The sequence below is a fragment of the Hypanus sabinus genome, chromosome 4 (assembly GCF_030144855.1).
Source record: "Hypanus sabinus isolate sHypSab1 chromosome 4, sHypSab1.hap1, whole genome shotgun sequence".
Lineage (NCBI taxonomy): Eukaryota > Metazoa > Chordata > Chondrichthyes > Myliobatiformes > Dasyatidae > Hypanus > Hypanus sabinus.
In genome coordinates this window covers 30,465,624-30,485,986 of record NC_082709.1, presented here as the reverse complement: position 1 = coordinate 30,485,986, position 20,363 = coordinate 30,465,624, and the positions used below count along the sequence as shown (strand labels likewise).

Here is a 20,363-nt window from a genome sequence, read left to right as displayed (position 1 = left end):
TGGTATAAAGTAATTGAGCATGGAGGAAGAACTAAGTGATGTATATTTCAAATATTAGAACATAAAGTCAGTTTGACTTATATGCAGGCCCAAATTCAACATGGTGCCTTTACTTAGAAATGGTTGTAGAATATTCAGAATAAAGAATTATAAGACCTGCAAGAAATAAAGGGAAAATAGTAGAATTTACTTGGCATTCTCCTGTTTTTTGGTTCCTATTTTGCTACATACTTCCAATCTACAGTGACAACATAATCTATCTGCTAATAAGCTTCTGTTTCTTTCATAGCTCCTCATGTTGAATTTACAAAACCTCTTACTGATCTTGAGGTGAAAGAAAAGGAAGTTGCTAAATTTATATGTGAAGTTTCACGTGAAAATGCAAAGGTTTGCTTTTTTTAAACATTATACTTGTTTACATTTTTTCATAATGTTAATAAGTGAAGACAGTATTTAAATTTAAGCCAAAAAACTAGATAGCGTTGGATAGAAACTCATTTGTGATCAAAAGCAGTCAATACTCTACTCATCTGACTTTGCTCCATTGACCCTGCAGAAAATTTTGTGCACAAGCGCATTATATTACCTCTGCTATATATTACATTCAGTATAACCACCCAGAGATGAATTTTTGTTGACATGCCTTTACAGGCATGATATCATATGCAGTCACTTATACACTTATAATAATTTAAAGTTACAGATAATAAGCCTTTTGGGAGAATACTTTATCCTGTTCACTTTCTAAGAGAATGATCTGACCTACTCTGAGATTTGTTCAGTTTCCATAGTTCTATTTCATCTCAGGCACTGTGGAAAGGAGGAATTTTTAACATTTCATTGTGCAGAGTTTGGACCAGATAAATAAACAGCAAAGTTTGTCATAATTTTCTCATATTCTGTTTTGCAATTATTCTTCTGTAAATGGAGGGTTTTCTAAGCAACTTTGGTATCTCTAAAAGTTCTCAGTATTATCTGAGAATGTATAATGCCAAAATTAGGTAGATGTATTAACTTTCTGTCTCTAGGTTTGTGGGGTTTAGAAATTAGAATAAATGGGTGTGATCTTGCAGCTTAACAAAAAAAATTACATATTTTGAGGGCAACTTTCTTGGTAACTTCCTCAAAAAAACCTTCTTCTGATTAGTCCTCATTTATTTGATTACTCCTAATTTTTTATGCTTTCTCCTTGTCATATACTTTATTACTTTAAACAAAGAGGAGAAACCATTCATATTTGTATACCTGCAACCCCTTGTGATAAAGAGTACTTTTCCCCCTGGTGCTGAGGTATTATGTAAAGATCTTTTAACTTATTAATAGTTTAAAGGCCTGAAACATGAAACTTGGCCAACAGACTTGGCCAACTTCTTCTCTTCAATTCCTGAACTTCCATTCTAACAGTTTTTGGCTTAAATTCATATTCTTTTGATAATTATAGTTGAATGTGTTTTGTAACAGTTACCAGGGTGCTTTGCACCAAATTATTATAGTGAAATTAATTGATAATAGATTTGCCATATCTCTAAGAAAGAATCTGTTCTTGTATTTTTATTATTTTCTTGGACATTAATATGCTGTACTGTATTATGAAATTCTGACATCACACTTAGGATTTTTTTTAATTTCAGGTGCGTTGGTTTAAGGATGGAGTTGAAGTAAGAAAAGGCAAGAAGTATGATATTGTTGCTAAAGGTGTGGAAAGAATGCTTATTATCCACAAAAGCAGCTTTGACGATGAAGCTGAATATGAATGTGATGCAAGGACTGCTAAAACATCTGGATTGCTCACAGTTTTAGGTAATCAGTTAAATCAAGGTTATGCATTATTTTAACTTTTAGAAGACAGTTTCACATTTTATTGTTGCCATGTTTTGCAGAAGAGGAAGCTATCTTTACAAAGAACCTTGCAAATGCTGAAGTTACTGAGACAGAAACAATTAAACTGGTTTGTGAAGTATCCAAACCAAATGCTGATGTAACTTGGTATAAGGGAGATACAGAGTTGCCTGAAGTTGGCAGATACGAACAACGGATAGAAGGCCGAAAGCGAATTTTAGTCATTCAGAACACTAATCCAGATGATGCTGGTGAATATAATTGTAGGCTTTCAAGTGGTGCACGGACCTCTTGTGAACTAAGAGTCAATGGTATGTACTGTTCTGATGTGTTTATTTTTCTGCTACAAGTTGCTTTTTAATATTACCCAGTATAATCTGCCTTATAATTTCTTTTTACAGAACGGGCAGCAGAATTTGTTTCTAAACCACGGAATCTGGAAGTTTTAGAAGGAGAAAAAGCAGAATTTGTTTGTTCATTATCAAAAGACTCTTATGAAGTGAAATGGTTTAAAGGAGATGAAGAACTACAATCTGATGATAAATATGAAATTATATCTGATGGCAAGAAACGAGTGCTCATTGTCAAAAACTCCATCCCAAAAGATGAAGGCATTTATGCTGTAATGATTGGAACCTCAAGAGCAACAGCAGAACTCAGAGTTATTGGTAAGTCATTTTGAACTACACAGTGGCAATTTTCAGGTAGTAAGAATGTTACATTTTTATAGCAACATTTGGTAACGTTATGAATGTCAGCTACGTAGGGAAGGATATTTTAATTCTCTCTACATGGTGGATAGTTGCACAGATACAGATAGAATCCACAAATTTAATCTTTGTTTCTTGCACTGCCACCATTTTTATCAGGGCTGAGCATTGTTTTGATTCAGGTCGTCAACCACATTCACAGTTATTTAAGTCTGTGTGTTTGTAGAAGTATCTATGATTGTAACTGTTTCTACCATAGAACCCTCATGGCATGTAATACCTGATAAACGATAAGTAGTGACCTAATTGATTCTTTTATTACTTTTCTACATTTGGAAATTTTGTTTAGAATGGAACATGGTATGCTGGTAGAGTGCTTTAGTTGGTGTAGAAAGGGTATTTTAGGCTCTATTTATCAAATACTGAGAAAATCTAGGTAAATACCGAAGGCAGATTACATCACTTAAATTATTGACACGTTCCAGCTCTAATATTAATGCTAGCTTCAAGTCGGTTTAAAAGTGCTAGAAGTATTTAAAGTTAAACAAAATTATCTTACTTGTTGTCAGTAAATCTTTGTTTCTTTTCTCAGATAAACTTCAGATAATAACTCCCATCAAGGACCAGGTAGCTCGAGAAGGACAAGAAATTGTATTCAATTGTGAAGTTAACACTGAAGGTGCCAGGCCTAAATGGTTTAAAAATGAAGAAACTATTTTTGATAGCCCAAAATATGTCATGATCCAGAAAGATTTAGTCTTTACCCTCAGAATCAGGGATTCTGAAATGGATGATCAAGGAACATACACAATAGCACTAACAAATCATAGAGGGGAGCATGCAAAATGTTCAGCGACATTACAAGTAGAAGGTAAATCACTGTGGCATACTAAACATTCTGGCATAATTCAAATGAAATGACTTGTATTTTACATGACTCGTTTTAATTTATGCAGAGGAGGAACTGAAAATCATTGAACCTCTTGATGATTGTGAAACAATGGAAAAGAAATCTGTGACCTTCAGCTGCAAAGTGAACCGTGAAAATGTCACTCTACAATGGTTGAAAAGTGGAGAGGAAATTATATTTGGCAAACGAATTCTGTATAAAATTGACAAGAAAAAGCATTCTCTTATTATCAGAGGGTGTGAATTCAAAGATGAGGGAGAATATACTGTAATTGCTGGACAAGACAAATCAGTTGCAGAACTAATTATCACAGAGGCACCAGCAGATTTCACAGAACATATCCAAGATCAAACAGTCATTGAGTTTGAAGATGCAATCTTTTCATGTCAGTTGTCTAAAGAGAAGGCAACTGTGAAATGGTATCGGAATGGCAGAGAACTCAGAGAAAGCAAGAGGTATGTTTTAATCCATCTGATGGAAAAAAATTGTTTTTGTATTACTGTTTCAGAAGTAACTATATGGTAACGTATATATTTTTGTGACTTTTGCTAGGTATCAATTTGAAAAAGATGGTAGTTTACACAGACTTATTATAAAAGAATGTAGACCAGATGATGAATGTGAATACTCCTGTGGTGTAGAAGATAGACGTTCAAGGGCTAGATTATTTGTTGAAGGCAAGTATGATTTAGGAAAGACACATTATTATAACAACTGAGAAGATCTGGACATACGGATTTAACTATTACTTTTCTCTTTCCAGAAATTCCAATTGAAATCATTAGACCTCCACTAGATATTTTTGAACCTCCAGACTCAGATGTTATTTTTGAAGCTGAACTGAACAAAGATAAAGTTGAAGTCAAATGGCTAAGAAATAATATGATAATTGTTCAGGGTGATAAACATCAAATGATGAGTGAAGGAAAGGTTCACCGACTGCAGGTCTGCAGCATAAGACCCCGTGATCAGGGGGAATATAGGTTTATTGCCAAAGATAAAGATGCCAGAGCTAAACTGGAACTTGCAGGTGAGTTAGCCTGAATCTTAGAAATATTAATATGACTATTATCTTTTCCATTGCTGGCTACAATTAACTGGCTCTGCTGTATTTGTATCAACCTGACTTATGAATTACTGCTTTATAGCAATACCAATAATCAAGACGACTGATCTGAATCTTGTGACTGACGCTGGAAAGCCATTTACAATGACACTTCCATATGATGCTTATCCTCGTGCTGAAGCTCAATGGTTCAAAGAAGACTTTACTACATCTGAATATGTCAATTTGCCCAAGCAAAACATTGATACAACTGCAGAAATTACTTCTTATAGACTTTTTGACCCAAGAAGAACTGACAAAGGCAGATATAAGGTTGTAATTCAGAATAAACATGGAAAAGGCGAAGGATATATAAATCTGGATGTTATTGGTAAGTATTCTTTGTTGTTATACTATATTCCATTGATGGATCTATAAACTGTTCTGGAAATAATATTTTCTTTTCCTCAATTTACAGATGTGCCTGGCCCCATCCAGAATTTGAAAGTAATAGAAACTTCTGATGGTGAAGTCAGTCTTGCTTGGGATGAGCCTGAAAGTGATGGCGGTAGCAAAATTCTTGGATATGTTGTAGAACGCCGTGATGTGAAGCGCAGAACTTGGACCTTAGCTACTGATAGAGCTGACAATACTGAATTTACAGTAACTGGTCTCCAAAAAGAACTGTATTATCTGTTCCGTGTCAGTGCAAGAAACAGAGTAGGTACAGGTGAACCTGTGGAAACTGACGAAGCTGTTCAAGCTAAGAATCAGTTTGGTAAGTATCAGAGGCATTTCAATTACTAATCTAGCCCAAAAGATCTCCATGTATTGAAATTAAAAAATAATATTTGCATTATCTTTTTATCAGATGTCCCTGATGCACCACTTAATGTCCAAGTGCAAGATGTGAACAAATTTGGTGCCACTATTACATGGGAACCACCAGCCTATGATGGTGGAGCTGAAATCACTAACTACGTTATCGAGCTACGTGACAGAACCTCAGTTAAATGGGAGCCAGCTATGATCACTCAAGCAAATGAACTCACAGCTCAGATGAATGATGTGGTGGAAAACAGGGAATATATATTCCGTGTCAGAGCAGAAAACAAAGCTGGTGTAGGAAAGCCTAGTGCAGCTTCTCGTCCTGTGAAAATTATGGACCCAATATGTTAGTATCTGATTCAAAAAATGTTTAATCATTTGCATTCTTAGTTGTGATCTTCCACTAACTGATTTTGATTTCTGGTATTTTAGTTAAACCAAGTCCACCCATTGAGTTAGCTGCTTCAAAGCAGACCAAAGAATCCGTGCAACTGAATTGGGAACCACCTCTTAAGGATGGAGGAAGCCCTATTCTGGGCTATATCGTTGAGCTACGTGAAGAAGGCACAGATAAATGGATTCCCTGTAATATAAGACTCATTCCTGAAACAAAATTCAAGGTTGCTATCTTTAATTTGTTTATTTGTTAAAACTATTAGTGCTGATTTTCGAGGGTCTGGAAGCTGTTGCTCTCCTGATGTTGATACAAAAGGAGCAATTCACATGCAGTCATTAGAACCTCATTCCTGAATATTGATAACTTTTGGAGAAAGTATGGGGTTCAGGAAATTCAGCAGTAATTTGAGTAAAGTTATATAGATTTCAGGATCACACTGTTAGATATTATCTTGAGTCCATATTTGAGACATATTTGGTAATGAATGTTTTTTTAAATATGCTTATGCACTTTTGGTTCCTGTTCTTATAGGTATCTGGTTTGAAACAAGGACAGAAATATTACTACAGAGTATCTGCTGAAAATGCAGCAGGTTTATCAGATCCAGCTGATGCTCTTGGCCCACTAATGGCTGATGACCCCCATGGTAATATTAATATATATATATATACACTGTACCTCCGTGAATAAATGTATATTGAATACAGTAAATAGTTTTAAATACTTTATACACTTAAAATCTAATTATGCTTTCTCTTCTAGTGGCTCCTACTCTTGATCTGAGAGATTTCAGAGATGGTCTTGAGGTTATTGTTCCAGAACCACTTAAAATCCGTGTTCCTATTACTGGCTACCCTATACCTCTGGCAACATGGGCTGTTAATGAAAAACCTCTTGAAAGCAATGACCGTGTGAAAATGGAAACAACTTCAAAATATACAGAATTGGTTATCTCTCCCAGTGTGCGTCCAGATAAGGGACTCTATAAACTGACTCTAGAAAATGCGGTGTCAACCATCACAGGCGAAATTGACGTGAATGTAATTGGTAAGAATATCAGGAAACCTCATTTTTATTTAATCTTTCCAAGATAACTCATATTCATGGAACATATTTAACTGAAAACTGCCAAGGCACTCTCTAAAGAGTGGAGCAATTGAGTACATTACAGAGCCTTCAATATGAAAGTTCAAGGTAAATACAAACTTAATTGAAGGGATGGATTTTGGCAAGGGTTTTAAGGATGGAGGATACAGCAGAGTGTCAAAGAAATTGAAATATGCATTCAAAAGAATGGCCACAAACCACCTAGATGTGATAGCAATGATTCATCGAAGTGAAAGGAAAATGCAGAAGGCAAGAGTAAGAGGTGATAATGATGAGAGGTATGCTGTAAGGCTGGTTAAATATGTAAAGCTCTGAAGGAATCAGAAAAAGGAATCATTATTTCTAATTCAATAAGTTATGGAATTGATGTAGGTCAATGAGGCTCTGGATGAACTGAGTGGAGGAGCATTTAACAAACAGACTTTATACAGGGTATCAATTGACAAAATTAGAATAATGGAAGTAGGTGTAGAGCTGGCAAGAAAATTTCACCAGGAACAAGGTTGGCATGAAGATGGTAGGTCAAATATGATGGCAGAATATAATATTAATGGTAAGACTCTTGGCAGTGTGGAGGTTCAGAGTCCATAGGATACTCAAAGCTGCTGCGCTGGTTGCTTCTGTGGTTAAGAAAGCATACATTGGCCTTCATCAATCATGGGATTGAGTTTAGGAGCTGATTGGTAATATTGCAGTTATACAGGATCCTGGTCAGACCCCTAACTGTGCTCAATTCTGGTCACCTCACTACAGGAAGGATGTGAAAACTATAGAAAGGGTGCAGAGGAGATTTACAAGGATGTTGCCTGGATTGGGGAGCATGCCTTATGAGAATAGGTTGAGTGAACTTGGCCTTTTTTCCTTGGAGTGACGGAGGATGAAAGGTGACCTATTAGAGGTGTATAAGATGATAAGAGGCATTGATTGTGTGGATAGCCAGAGGTTTTTTTTCCCCAGGGCTGAAATGGCTAGCACAGGAGGTCACAGTTTTAAGGTGTTGGAAGTAGGTACAGAGGAGATATTGGAGTAATTTTTTTAAGCAGAGAATGGTGAGTGCATGGAATGGGCTGCCAGCGACGGTGGCGGAGGCGGATGCAATAGGGTCTTTTAAGAGGTATATGGAGCTCAGTTACCTGCCAGCCTAGTCATCACGTGGGAGCCCAAGCATGGGAGGATGAACCCTGGGTGCCCTCCCAAGACTATGGTCAACACGCTCCTAGAAGATAACAACAGTAGTAGTAGTAGTAGCACTTTGGGCAGCCTTAATGAATACCTGGGAGATAAAAGAAAATAATTCTTGCAATATTATTATATTTTTAATTCTTTGTTGTTTTACCTTTTGTAGCACGGCCCAGTGAACCAAAGGACCTCAAAGTATCAGAAATTGGTAGAAGTACAGTGCATTTAATATGGGATCAGCCTGACAATGACGGTGGAAGTCCACTGACTGGGTATCTCATTGAAAAGCGCGAAGTTAACCGCAAGACCTGGGTCAAAGTAAGAGATAAACCATATTACTCTTGCATTATTTATTATTTTCAAAATGGCATCTCAGTCTTGTCTCATGTAATCAGTGAAGTTATCCATTTTGACTCACAACAAAAGAAATCAGTGCTTCCTTGAGCAAGTGATTTTTGTAAGTTATCTATGAAGACTAATGCTGAAGGAAACAAATAAAAATTTAATATTCTGATGTCAATTTTGCTCCATCATTTGTAAAGCAATAAAATTCAGTTGCCAGAAATCTGAAATGAAAGAGATATTTAGAGGGTCCAACAGCATTTGTGGATAGGGAAAGTGAAAGTTTACATTTCAAGTCCATAACTTGCCATCAGAAATCTATTGTTAGTAAGTTGGCTAGATGCAACTAAATACTGAAGTCAATCTGAGGTCATTACTGTTCTGAATAGAATTGTGAAAAGGATTAAGCATTTTATCAGATTTTCTTATGCAGTATCTGCAATTTTATTTCTGAAACGCCATGCTACATTATTTTTATTTCAAATCCTGAGTGCCACAGTAGCATAGCATTTAGCACAACGCTATTACATCTCGGGGAGTCTGAGTTCAGTTCCGACACCATCTCTAAAGTGTCTCTGTATGTTCTCCCAGTGGAATGCATGGGTTTTCCCCGGGTGCTCCGCTTGCCTTCCACAGTCCAAAGACATGCCAGATAGGTTAATTGATCATTATAAATTGTCCCATGACTAGGTTAAGGTTAAATCAGGATTGTCAAGGTGGCACAGCTCCAAAGGCTGAATGGGCATACTCCATGCTGTATCACTGAATGAATCAATCGATCAATAAATAAATAAATAAAAACACTTGGGAAGCATTAATTGCACTATAGAAAGAAAACACAGGAACTCTGTTAGGTCTTTTACACTTGCTTTGGTGTTTCAGGGGTTCTTCAGACACTCCTAATACCATATGTGGGACTAGATCAACCACAGAGATCGGAAGACTTTTTTGGGCTCTGCTTTTTTTCCCTGTGAGTGAAAGTTGCCTGAAAAGCTAGCATGGAGCTCCACACTCAAAGGGTTTGATAGGATCAGGCTGCTTACCAAAATCTTCTCTTGCTTCTCAATGGATATTTTGGAGACCTTCAGCTGATTACTCTTCAATTGCCTCTGCTGTTTAAGTGATTGTCTGTGTTTTAAAGAAGCTGCAGTCAGTTTACAAGTGATTTTCAGTTTTATCACTGTCATGTTCTGTAATTTCCAGATTATTGATAGAGCACAAGACTTGGAATTTACCGTTCCTGACCTCTTCCAAGGCCGAGACTACCTGTTTAGAGTTTCTGCATGTAACAAATGTGGCCCTGGAGAACCTGCATATATTGATGAACCTGTTAATATATCTGCTCCAGCTAGTAAGTATTTAGCTTTTTAATCATATATATGTAAAACTGTAAGATGTTGGTTTTTAAATACAACCAATTAGATCTACTCTGACTTTTGCTCAATGTACATTGCCCAGCTCCCCTTTTAAACATATTGCATAGCGTTCTACTATTTACATGTCAAGAGCATTTAGGAAACAAAATAAGGTTCCAAAGTCTTTTACTAGACTGATTTATCAAGCATTTCCTTAAATGTATTTGGACTGTGGAAGGAAACCGGAGTATGTGGAGAAAACCCATGGATTCCACGGGAAGGAATACAGAGACTCCTTACATAACAATGCCAGAATTGAACTCTGAAATGCCCTGGGCTGTATAGCATTGCATTAACTGCCGTGCTACCATGGTGCCCTTTAAAAAGGAAAAGTGTTTTGGACACCTCTGTTTTCCTGGTCATTTTATATATTGGATGGCAAATTGACAAAATGTTCAGGAAACATTTCCATATTGTTACCAGAACAGGTCCACCAAAATTCCACAGTTTTAATCATTAAGGCATTTTTTGCTCCTTTAATATCAGTGGAAATGCTGCCATGATTTTAGTACCATACCAGATAGAATTGGGAAATTGGTTTGGGATGTGAAAATGGGAGAGGATAAAATTAATATAATTGCCCATCAGGATTTTGACTCAATAAAAGTAATCCTATTTTTCTTTTAATTTTCTCAAGCATTCTTATCTCTACAAATTTTAGCAAGTTATTTGGAGAATTGCATATCTTCTACTTTTGAATGTACCAGCTGTAATAATACCCAATTTTAAACAGATGTAGATCTGATGGTAAAAATTAGTTTTGTTATATTGCAGTTCTGGTGAAACTTCTTAATATAAGTTTTTAATTTACTTAAATCTTTTTTCAGCTGTTCCAGATCCACCAGAAAATGTCAGATGGAGGGATCCAACTGCCAGAGGAATCTTCCTTACATGGGATCCACCAAAATATGATGGAGGTTCAAGAATTAAAGGCTATTTAGTAGAGAAGTGTCAACGTGGTGCTGAAAAGTGGGAACCATGTGGAGAACCAGTTCATGAACTGAAGTAATATTATATGCCTAATTTTCTATCTTTTGTTAAGTTTTGATTTATACGAAATAACATTGATATGATAATTATGTTAAATAGGATGGCAGTGACCAACCTCACAGAAGGTGAATGGTACTCATACCGGGTTAAAGCTTTGAATAGACAAGGTGCCAGCAGACCAAGTAAACCTACAGATGATGTACAAGCTGTCGATCCAAAAGGTACATCGTAACTAATATAGAAGTATTTTTCCAAATCATCATTTTACTAAACCAATTCCCTAATAATATGTTCCAATCAGTTCAATGTTCGACATCAATTTATTATCAAAACACATATATATCAATATATGTTACACTGAGATTCACTTTCTGGCAAGTATCCACAGTAGGTACAAAGAAATACAACAGAATCAATTACAATCTACATACAAAACAAAGATGGACAACCAACCAATGTGCAAAACATAACAAATTGTGTAAATACAAAAAGAAAAACAAATAGTAATAATAAATACAGCACACACACACGCACACACACACATATATATAAATAAAATTATATCAAGAGCATGAGATGTAAAGTCCTTGAAAATGAGTCCATAGATTGTTGAGTCCATTTCAATGTTAGGATGAATGAGTTTATTCCTTCTGGTTCAAAAGCCTGATAGTTGAGGTGTAATTACTGTTCCTGAACCAAATCCTAAAATGAATTAATTATCGTTTAATAAATATAGACTGATTTATCTCACATTCTGATAAATGGTCACAATTGCAAGTTCTCAAAGAATTACTATGAAAGGAATAATAGTATTTTTCAAGCTTCACTAAAATTAGTGATGTTACTTCTAAGTATTACTGATAAATTGATGTTCGATGCAACAAACTTCTGGAATATGTAATCAGCACAGAGCTTTATGGGTGCTTCTAATTCCCAATGAATTCATTTTAAAAATTGACTGGTTAAGACAATAGATCCAGCATGAAATTATCCAATTTGTAATTTCAAATAGAGATGGCAATACTGAATTTAACCTACCATTTTCTTTCTTAAGAAACATCCTTACCAAGTTTTCTTTGTTCACAACAGAGGCTCCTGAGATTCATCTTGATGTTAAGTTGCTTGCTGGCATTACTGTGAAGGCTGGCACAAAGATTGAGCTCCCGGCAGTTATCTCTGGCAAACCTGATCCTAGAATTACTTGGACAAAAGCTGAACACCTTCTGAGGGCTGACAACAGAATAATTATTGACAATAAACCTGGTCATTCCATTGTGACAATCTCAGATACCACAAGGAGTGATAGTGGCACCTACATTATTGAAGCAGTAAACAATAGTGGCCGTGCTACTGCTGTTGTTGAAGTGAACATTCTAGGTAATCCAATCATTCAGATGTTACATGCAACCTTATCAATAACTTCAATATGAAAAAAATCTAACTAAACACTGACTTACTTTTTACAGACAAACCTGGGCCACCAGCTGCGTTTGATATCACTGATATTACAAACCATTCCTGTAACCTTACGTGGAATCCACCGAGAGATGATGGCGGTTCACGCATTACAAATTATATTGTGGAATGTAAGGCTGGAACCAGTGAAATATGGAACAAACTTTCATCCACAATCAAAGAAACCAAATTTAAGGCAACAAATCTTAAAGCACTGAAAGAATATACATTCAGAGTTTTTGCTGAAAACATGTATGGTATTGGAGAACCTTCTCAGCATGCTCCAATTATAGCGAAGTATGATTTTGGTAAGGAAAAGTGTCATATGGTTATGTAAATTAGAGCTGAACCTGTTTTTGCATTATCTATACATTACATACAATTACACTTTCATGGATATATGATTGTATATTAGATCCACCTGCTCCTCCAACAAACCTGAAAGGTTCAGATATTGCTAAAGATTCATTGACGCTGACATGGTATGAACCAGAGGAAGATGGTGGCAGCCCAATCACTGGATATTTTGTTGAAAAATACGATCCCACCACTGATAAATGGCAGCGATGCAACAAGACACCTGTCAAAGACACAACGTTAAGGTATTAATGATGCCTAGGATTTTTAATGAGATCTTACTTGTGAAAAGATATTACTGTTTCATGGGCAAATAAAGAGGGGATTGAGATAGACGTTTTCCTGCACTCTGTGCTTCAAGTCAAAATCTGAATTAACCTGCACAGGAGATGATATTAAAAATAGTTTACATAAAGGAAATGATGTTCATATAAAATGAACTGCACCTCTAGAGGCTAGAAGAAATATGCTAAGTAGATAAGCATGAACATAGTAAAGATATGAAGTCACCCGTTTTGGTAGAAAAAGTAAAAAACGGAAATATTTAAATAGTGGAAATTTTTTAAAGGTGTATGTTCAAAGGCACTTGGATACCTTTGCACATAAATCACTGAAAGTTACATGATTTGCAACAAATATACCTTCTATTTAAGGTGCAGAAAAATAGGAAAAGTGAGCCAATCATGAATTACAAGGAAATTAAAGATGGTATTAAATGCAAGGAAAAGGCTTAGAAAATTGCTGGTGATTGGAAGTGTTTTGAAATTCAACAAAGGATGTCCTAGATGTTGCCAAATAAAGGGGAAATATAATATTAGAATAAACTAGCAAGACACATTGAAATAGACTGTAGGTGCTCTGTAGTATGTAAAAACAAGGAAAAATATAATGAGGATATACTTGTGTTCCTAGCAGATAGAGAAGTGGGAGTTTTTATTGAGACATAAGAAGATGACGAAAGGTTCAAACCAAATCTTTGTGGTCTAACTATGTGCTAGATGCAAACACTTGCCAGAAATACCAGCGAACTAACGATTTTGGTACAAAACTGAAAAAAACTAAGACAAAAAAAAAACTATTAGTGAAATTGAAATTGGTATTCCATTTACCATCTTCCAAAAATGTGTAGATTCAGGAATCGGTCCTGCAGAAAGCAAGGCAACAAAAGTATCCCTGTTGTTTAATGACAGGAGTGAGAGACAAACAAGCGAGCTGCTGATCTGTTAGCCTGTTATCCTGAATTTAGCAAATTCTAATAAAAAATGAAATAACACAATACTTGGGAAATGGTAATATAATTGAGTAGAATCATTGTGGATTTCTGAAAGGAAATCTAAATGATCTAATTTTTTTTTTAGAAAATATCTAGTAGAGTAAACCAGAGTGAACCAATGAATGTGATTTGTTTGGATTTTCTGAAGATTTTCAGTGATATCCCAAAAAGGAGATGGTGAACAAGACTAGAGCACCTAAGATTGGGCTTAATGTTCTAGTGTGAACTGACAGTTAACAATAAAAAGTGTAGAAATGAGTAAGTCCTTCTTAGAATGGTAGTTTGTTATTAGTTAGGTATTGAAGGGATTAGTGTTTAGGCACTATCCATTCCCAATCTAAATCAGCAGTTCAGTTGAGGGGATCAAATTGCTTTGTGGGCTAATACAGAGAGAAAGCATTGGGGGGAGGTGGAATAAAAAATTATATGTTTGAAATGGGGACCAAATTAAAATATCTTTCTCATCTATATTGAACTGTTTGTATGAAGTGTGATTTTGTGATTGATGGCTGAATATATGAATTGTGACTTCTGAATAATAGCTCTGTGTGGCAGGGATAGAAAGAAAACTACTGGCAAAATTTAACTGATCAGTTCATTTTAGGCTGTAATAAAATGTGACACTTGATAGCTGCAAATAGTTAACTAGGTATTATATATAAAAGTAAGGTGATTGTTTCAGTCATTTCAACTGCAAAAAATTAGCTGCAACCATTGACACCAAATAATCATATAACTAATTTTTTTTCCAAAATAGATTAAAAGGACTTACTCCAAAGAAGAAGTACAAATTCCGTGTGCTGGCAGAGAATTTAGCTGGTCCTAGTAAACCAAGCTTGGAAACAGACCCAATCTTAGTTAAAGATCCCATAGGTACGTATACAATTATAGTCACCCAGTGAAACTTCCTGCTTTTCATGTGTGATGCTGAAATATTGCATGACTCAAGGGATCTTGTATATAGTTGGAAACTATATAAAAGAACCTCAACATTGCAAATTTTCTAAATTTTTGACTGTAAGGCAACACCTGTGCTGCAAAGTTTTACAAGATTGACAATATTATTATGTAAGATTTTGACCACTTTTTAATATAAACTAACTTATAGACCCACCATGGCCTCCTGGAAAGCCTAATGTTAAAGATGTCATGAAGACTTCTGCATTCTTAAATTGGAATAGACCTGAACATGATGGAGGGGCAAAGATTGAATCTTATATTATTGAGTTACTGAAAAGTGGAACAGAAGACTGGGTTAGAGTTGCCGAAGGTGTTCCTATGACTGAATACTTTCTGAAAGGACTTATGGAAAAACAAGAATATTCATTCCGAATACGAGCTGTTAATAAAGCTGGTGAAAGTGAACCTAGTGAACCGTCTGATCCTGTGCTGTGCAAAGAGAGATTGAGTAAGTTGCACACATCTTTTATATAATTTATATTACAATCAATAGCAAAAGTCATACATTTTTAAATACATGCAATTTTTTTCTCTCCACAGGTGCTCCTTCACCTCCACGTTGGCTTGAAGTTGTTAATATCACAAAGAATGCTGCTGATCTTAAATGGACACAACCAGAAAAAGATGGTGGCTCTCCCATTACAAATTATATTGTGGAAAAACGAGATGTAAGGCGAAAGGGCTGGCAAACTGTCGATACAACAATAAAAGACATCAAATCCACAGTTACTCCTCTTTCAGAAGGTTCACTATATGTATTCCGAGTTGCTGCAGAAAATGCAGTTGGTCAAAGTGAATACTGTGAACTGGAAGATTCAGTTCTCGCAAAAGATACCTTCAGTAAGCTTACTTGATTTGTCACTAGACCTAGAATAATTAACTTCTTGATTGGGTTATTTTATCTTACATATGTGTAATGATTTCTCTCCAGCAACACCTGGGCCGCCTTATGCCCTTACAGTCGTTGATGTAACCAAGAGACATGTTGAATTGAAATGGGAAGCTCCCAAAAATGATGGCGGAAGACCAATACAGAGGTTATTTTAGTTATTTTGCTATTTTATACGTGTGCTTATTTCCTCTGCATCCAATGTGTTTCTTTCCTTCTCACAAATATTCACTACTTAAAATTATACTGAATGATTCTATAGGTATGTCATTGAAAAGAAAGAGAAATTAGGAACTCGCTGGGTGAAAGCTGGCAAGACTGCTGGACCAGAATGTAATTATAGAGTTACTGATGTAATTGAGGGCACTGAAGTACAATTCCAAATCCGTGCTGAAAATGAAGCTGGTTGTGGTCATCCAAGTGAACCTACTGATCTGCTGTTAATTGAAGATCCAACTAGTGAGTAAAAATTGAAAGCAACTGTGTCGTTAACAGAAATTATCTTGAAATTTTAGGAATAAGCTAGTCATATTTTAATGTCTTTGTGTCTAGGTCCACCTTCTCCTCCACTTGAGTTACATGTAACAGATGCAAACCGAGATCACATTTCTATTGCATGGAGAGCACCAGAGAAAAATGGTGGTAGCCCTATTATTGGCTATCATGTTGAAATCTGTGAAGCAGGAACTGAGAAGTGGATGCGAATTAATTCTCGTCCAGTAAAAGAACTGAAATATAAAGCAGACGAAGGCATTATTCCTGATAAAAAATATATCCTGAGAGTTAAGGCTGTTAATGCCATTGGAACAAGTGATCCGTCAGAAATTTCAGAAGATGTTGTGGCAAAAGATTCTGACTGTAAGAACAGTCTTTTAAAATCTTTCCTATCTCATTCAAAAGTTATATTCTTATCATTACCTTTTTAAATACTGTTTAAATATTTATTTTAATAGGTAATCCAAGTATTGAAGTGCAAACCCAAAATATAATTATTGTGGAGGGTGAGAAGTTGAATATCCCAGTGCCCTTTAGAGCTGTGCCAATGCCAACTATTTCCTGGTTTAAGGATGGAAAAGACCTCAAAGTGGATGACAGAATGACAAAGCAGAGTGATTATGCCCACACATCCATTGAAATTATCAACTGTGTTCATGCTGACGCAGGTGTCTACACAATTACACTGGAGAATAAACTGGGTTCAGCAACAGGCACCGTTAATGTTAAAGTCATAGGTAATAATTTGAAATCTAATAGATGGATTTTTATTATCATTATTTTCCTGAATTAAAACCCTGCTTCTGAATAAAATCCAGTGATTTTGACTAGTTGATCTTCTTGGTGTTATTTAAGGATTACCTGGTCAGTGTAAGGATTTAAGAGCAACTGATGTCACCAAGAGTTCATGCAAGATAAGCTGGGATCTTCCAGACAATGATGGTGGCAGCCCAATTTTGCATTATGTTCTACAACGGCGAGAAGCTGGTAGAAGAACTTACACACCAGTAATGTCTGGTGAGAATAAACTGACCTGGCAAGTAAAGGATCTTATTCCAAATAATGAATACTACTTCCGAGTAAAGGCTGTTAATAAAATTGGTGGTGGTGAATACACTGAGATTCGCAACCCAGTTATTGCAGAAGATCAAAAGCGTAAGTATTTCAAAAGCAATATTTATGGTATTTATATAGCATTTAATTCATAGAAAATTTTAAATATAATTACATGAATATTTGTAATTTTCCTTCAGAGCGTCCTGATCCACCAGTTGATCTTGAGTTCCATGATCCGACATCAAAATCAGTAATGCTCACATGGAAACCACCTCTTTTTGATGGTGGTTGTAAAATCATGGGCTATATCATAGAAAAGATAGCTAAAGGAAGTGACAAATGGGAGAGATGCAATGAGTATTTGGTTCCGGTTCTGTCCTACGCTGTAAAAAATCTTGAAGAAGGAAATGAATACCAGTTCCGCGCCCGTGCTGAAAATATTGCTGGGATTAGTGATCCTTCAAGAATAACACCAGGAGTCAAAGCTTTGGACCCCATTGGTAAGTTTTTTTCCAATAGTAAATTCAAAAGAGTTGATGCCTTCAATTCTTTTTTTCGATGAAGAAGCAACTTTAAGGTAAAAACAATCTGGTAATAAGGAATATGTTTAGTAAGTTAATATCTTTTTCTAAATAGACCCACCAAAGGTGTGCCTTAGTGGAAATCTTGCATCTGGATTAAGTGTCCGAAAAGGTGAAGAAATAGCTATACTAGCTCGAATTTCTGGTTCTCCTTATCCAACTATAAGATGGCTTCGAAATGATGAGGTGATTAGACCAGAAGAGATCAAAAAGAGAGTACGGCAAATAATACCAGCTCGGAAGAAGGAGGTTGTGGAGGAAGAGCCTTTCTCTCTCAGTCTGCCAGAACGGTTAACTGTTGACAACAGCAACGCAGGGGAGTCTGAAATGATAGTGCGGGATTCTATCAGAAAGGACTATGGAAAATATACCATCAAAGTAGAAAATGATCATGGTGTGGCTCGTGCAAGTTGTGAAGTAACTGTCTTGGGTGAGCTGCTACATAAATTCTTTTAATGTTCTTATAATATTTTTAGAAGAAGCTGATAAAAAATTTAAATATTTAGACTTGTTTCCTTTAACAATATTTAAACAATCTGTATTTGGCTTTCCAGACACACCTGGCCCACCTGTCAATTTGATTTTTGAGGATGTCAGAAATGATTCTGTCCTTTGTAAATGGGATCCTCCTTTGGACAATGGTGGCAGTGAAATTCTCAACTATATCTTGGAGAAGAAAGATAATTCAAAAGCTGGTATTGGCTGGATCACCGTAACAACAACTCTTAGACATTGCAAATATCATGTGACAAAGCTTATTGAAGGAAAAGAATATATTTTCCGTGTAGCAGCAGAAAATAAATTTGGTCCTGGACCGTGGTGTACTTCAAAGCCACTTGTTGCTAAAAATCCATTTGGTAAGCATTTAATTTTGTTTCTCACAATCATCATGCATGAAATGAATTATATTAAAAATATTGTCTGTCCAAGCATTCTTTGTAGAATTACTTCAGTAATAAAATGCATTTTTGAAATTTTTTCATTGCTATTATTTGGCATATATTGATTTTTTATTATCAGTATTGCTATTTACTTATCTTCATTGTCTATTTTTTAGATCCTCCTGAAGCACCTGATCAACCTCAAGTGGAGGATACCATGAGCAATAGCATGGTTGTTACATGGAAGGAACCAAAAGACAATGGTAGCCCTATTTTAGGCTACTGGATTGAAAGGAGAGAAATTAACAGCACACACTGGACTCGAGTTAATAAAGAGTTACTCAATGCCCTAAAAGTAACAGCTGAAGGCCTTATGGAGAGTTTAACATACCTGTTCAGGGTTTGTGCAGAAAATGCAGCTGGTCCTGGAAAATTCAGTCCACCATCAGAACCCAAGAGAGCACAGAATCCAATTTGTAAGCATTAACTTAACAGTAGTTGATGAGCTTTAATATCATGATAAAGTGTATCTGGCTGTTATTAATTTTATAATTATTCTTTTTCTTCCTGTTTAAGTGCCACCTGGGCCACCTAAACCAAGTATCCAAGATACATCAGCAACATCAATAGATGTAATCTGGGAGCCTCCGATCTACGATGGTGGTGGGGACATCAGTGGTTATCATGTTGACAAACAGCTTGTACGATCAAAGGAATGGTCACGCTGTACAGAAAGATTAGTTAAAGATCTCAAGTACAGAGTCACTGGAGTTAGAGAAGATGCAGATTATATAATTCGTGTCGTGGCAGTCAATAATGCTGGAGAAGGAGCTCCTGGTCAGACTGAAGTTGTGACTGTTATGGAGCCAAAAGGTATTAAGAATCTTGCAAATACTTAGATTTATATTCTTCAGAATTGTTTGAATTACTATTCACAAAATTATATTTTGTTTTCCAGAACCTCCAACGGTAGAATTTGATGTAAGTGTGAAAAACGGTATCCTGAAAATGGCTGGAGAAACTATTAGACTTCCTGCCATTATAACAGGCCGACCAACCCCAGAAGTTAAATGGAACAAAGAAGAAGGAGGAAAATTTGATGAAAAGCTTGCTGTTATTGAAACAGTTGGCACAAAGTCAGAGTTAATTATAAAGGATTCACGAAGAAGTGATTTTGGTAGATACATAGTTACTGCTACAAATAGCAGTGGCAGCAAATCTGCATGGACTCGAGTGGATATCGTAGGTAGGACTCATAGTAAAGAACTCTAAGTTTGGGAAAAAAGATTGGTATTTTATATTGGAGTAGTAATTAAATCTAAATGGTTTGTACCAACTTTTCTTTTAGATGTTCCTGGACCCATCCTGGATCTCAAACCTGTAGTTGTTACAAGAAAGATGATGTTACTCAACTGGTCAGAACCTATTGATGATGGTGGTAGTGATATAATTGGTTATGTAATTGAAAGAAAGGATGCCAAAATGCATAGCTGGAGGCAACCTTTTGAAACAGAAAAATCCAAATGTGACATTGTTGGTCTTCTTGAAGGACAGGAATATATGTTCCGAATCTGTGCTAAAAATAAATATGGGTGTGGTCCTGCTGACGTACTTGGACCAATAGCTGCAGTTGATCCACTAGGTAAGAAAAATA

The 20,363-nt window shown here is 35.9% G+C and overlaps 1 protein-coding gene across 1 annotated transcript in view; it reads left to right on the top strand.

Moving 5' to 3' along the window:
- ttn.1 (titin, tandem duplicate 1) overlaps positions 1-20,363 on the top strand; it is a 324,448-nt gene that overhangs the window by 210,295 nt on the left and 93,790 nt on the right. Inside the window, 36 exon segments of the mRNA XM_059968782.1 lie at positions 290-387; positions 1,632-1,800; positions 1,881-2,150; positions 2,241-2,507; positions 3,142-3,420; positions 3,506-3,914; positions 4,012-4,136; positions 4,223-4,489; positions 4,608-4,895; positions 4,983-5,282; positions 5,376-5,678; positions 5,765-5,952; positions 6,261-6,375; positions 6,492-6,776; positions 8,182-8,333; positions 9,561-9,708; positions 10,600-10,777; positions 10,862-10,983; positions 11,852-12,139; positions 12,229-12,525; positions 12,633-12,819; positions 14,605-14,720; positions 14,956-15,255; positions 15,348-15,647; positions 15,739-15,844; positions 15,959-16,155; positions 16,249-16,554; positions 16,650-16,928; positions 17,047-17,346; positions 17,445-17,747; positions 17,884-18,258; positions 18,383-18,685; positions 18,886-19,185; positions 19,286-19,582; positions 19,668-19,955; positions 20,058-20,351. Of these exon segments, the coding sequence (XP_059824765.1) occupies positions 290-387; positions 1,632-1,800; positions 1,881-2,150; positions 2,241-2,507; positions 3,142-3,420; positions 3,506-3,914; positions 4,012-4,136; positions 4,223-4,489; positions 4,608-4,895; positions 4,983-5,282; positions 5,376-5,678; positions 5,765-5,952; positions 6,261-6,375; positions 6,492-6,776; positions 8,182-8,333; positions 9,561-9,708; positions 10,600-10,777; positions 10,862-10,983; positions 11,852-12,139; positions 12,229-12,525; positions 12,633-12,819; positions 14,605-14,720; positions 14,956-15,255; positions 15,348-15,647; positions 15,739-15,844; positions 15,959-16,155; positions 16,249-16,554; positions 16,650-16,928; positions 17,047-17,346; positions 17,445-17,747; positions 17,884-18,258; positions 18,383-18,685; positions 18,886-19,185; positions 19,286-19,582; positions 19,668-19,955; positions 20,058-20,351 (8,799 nt within the window).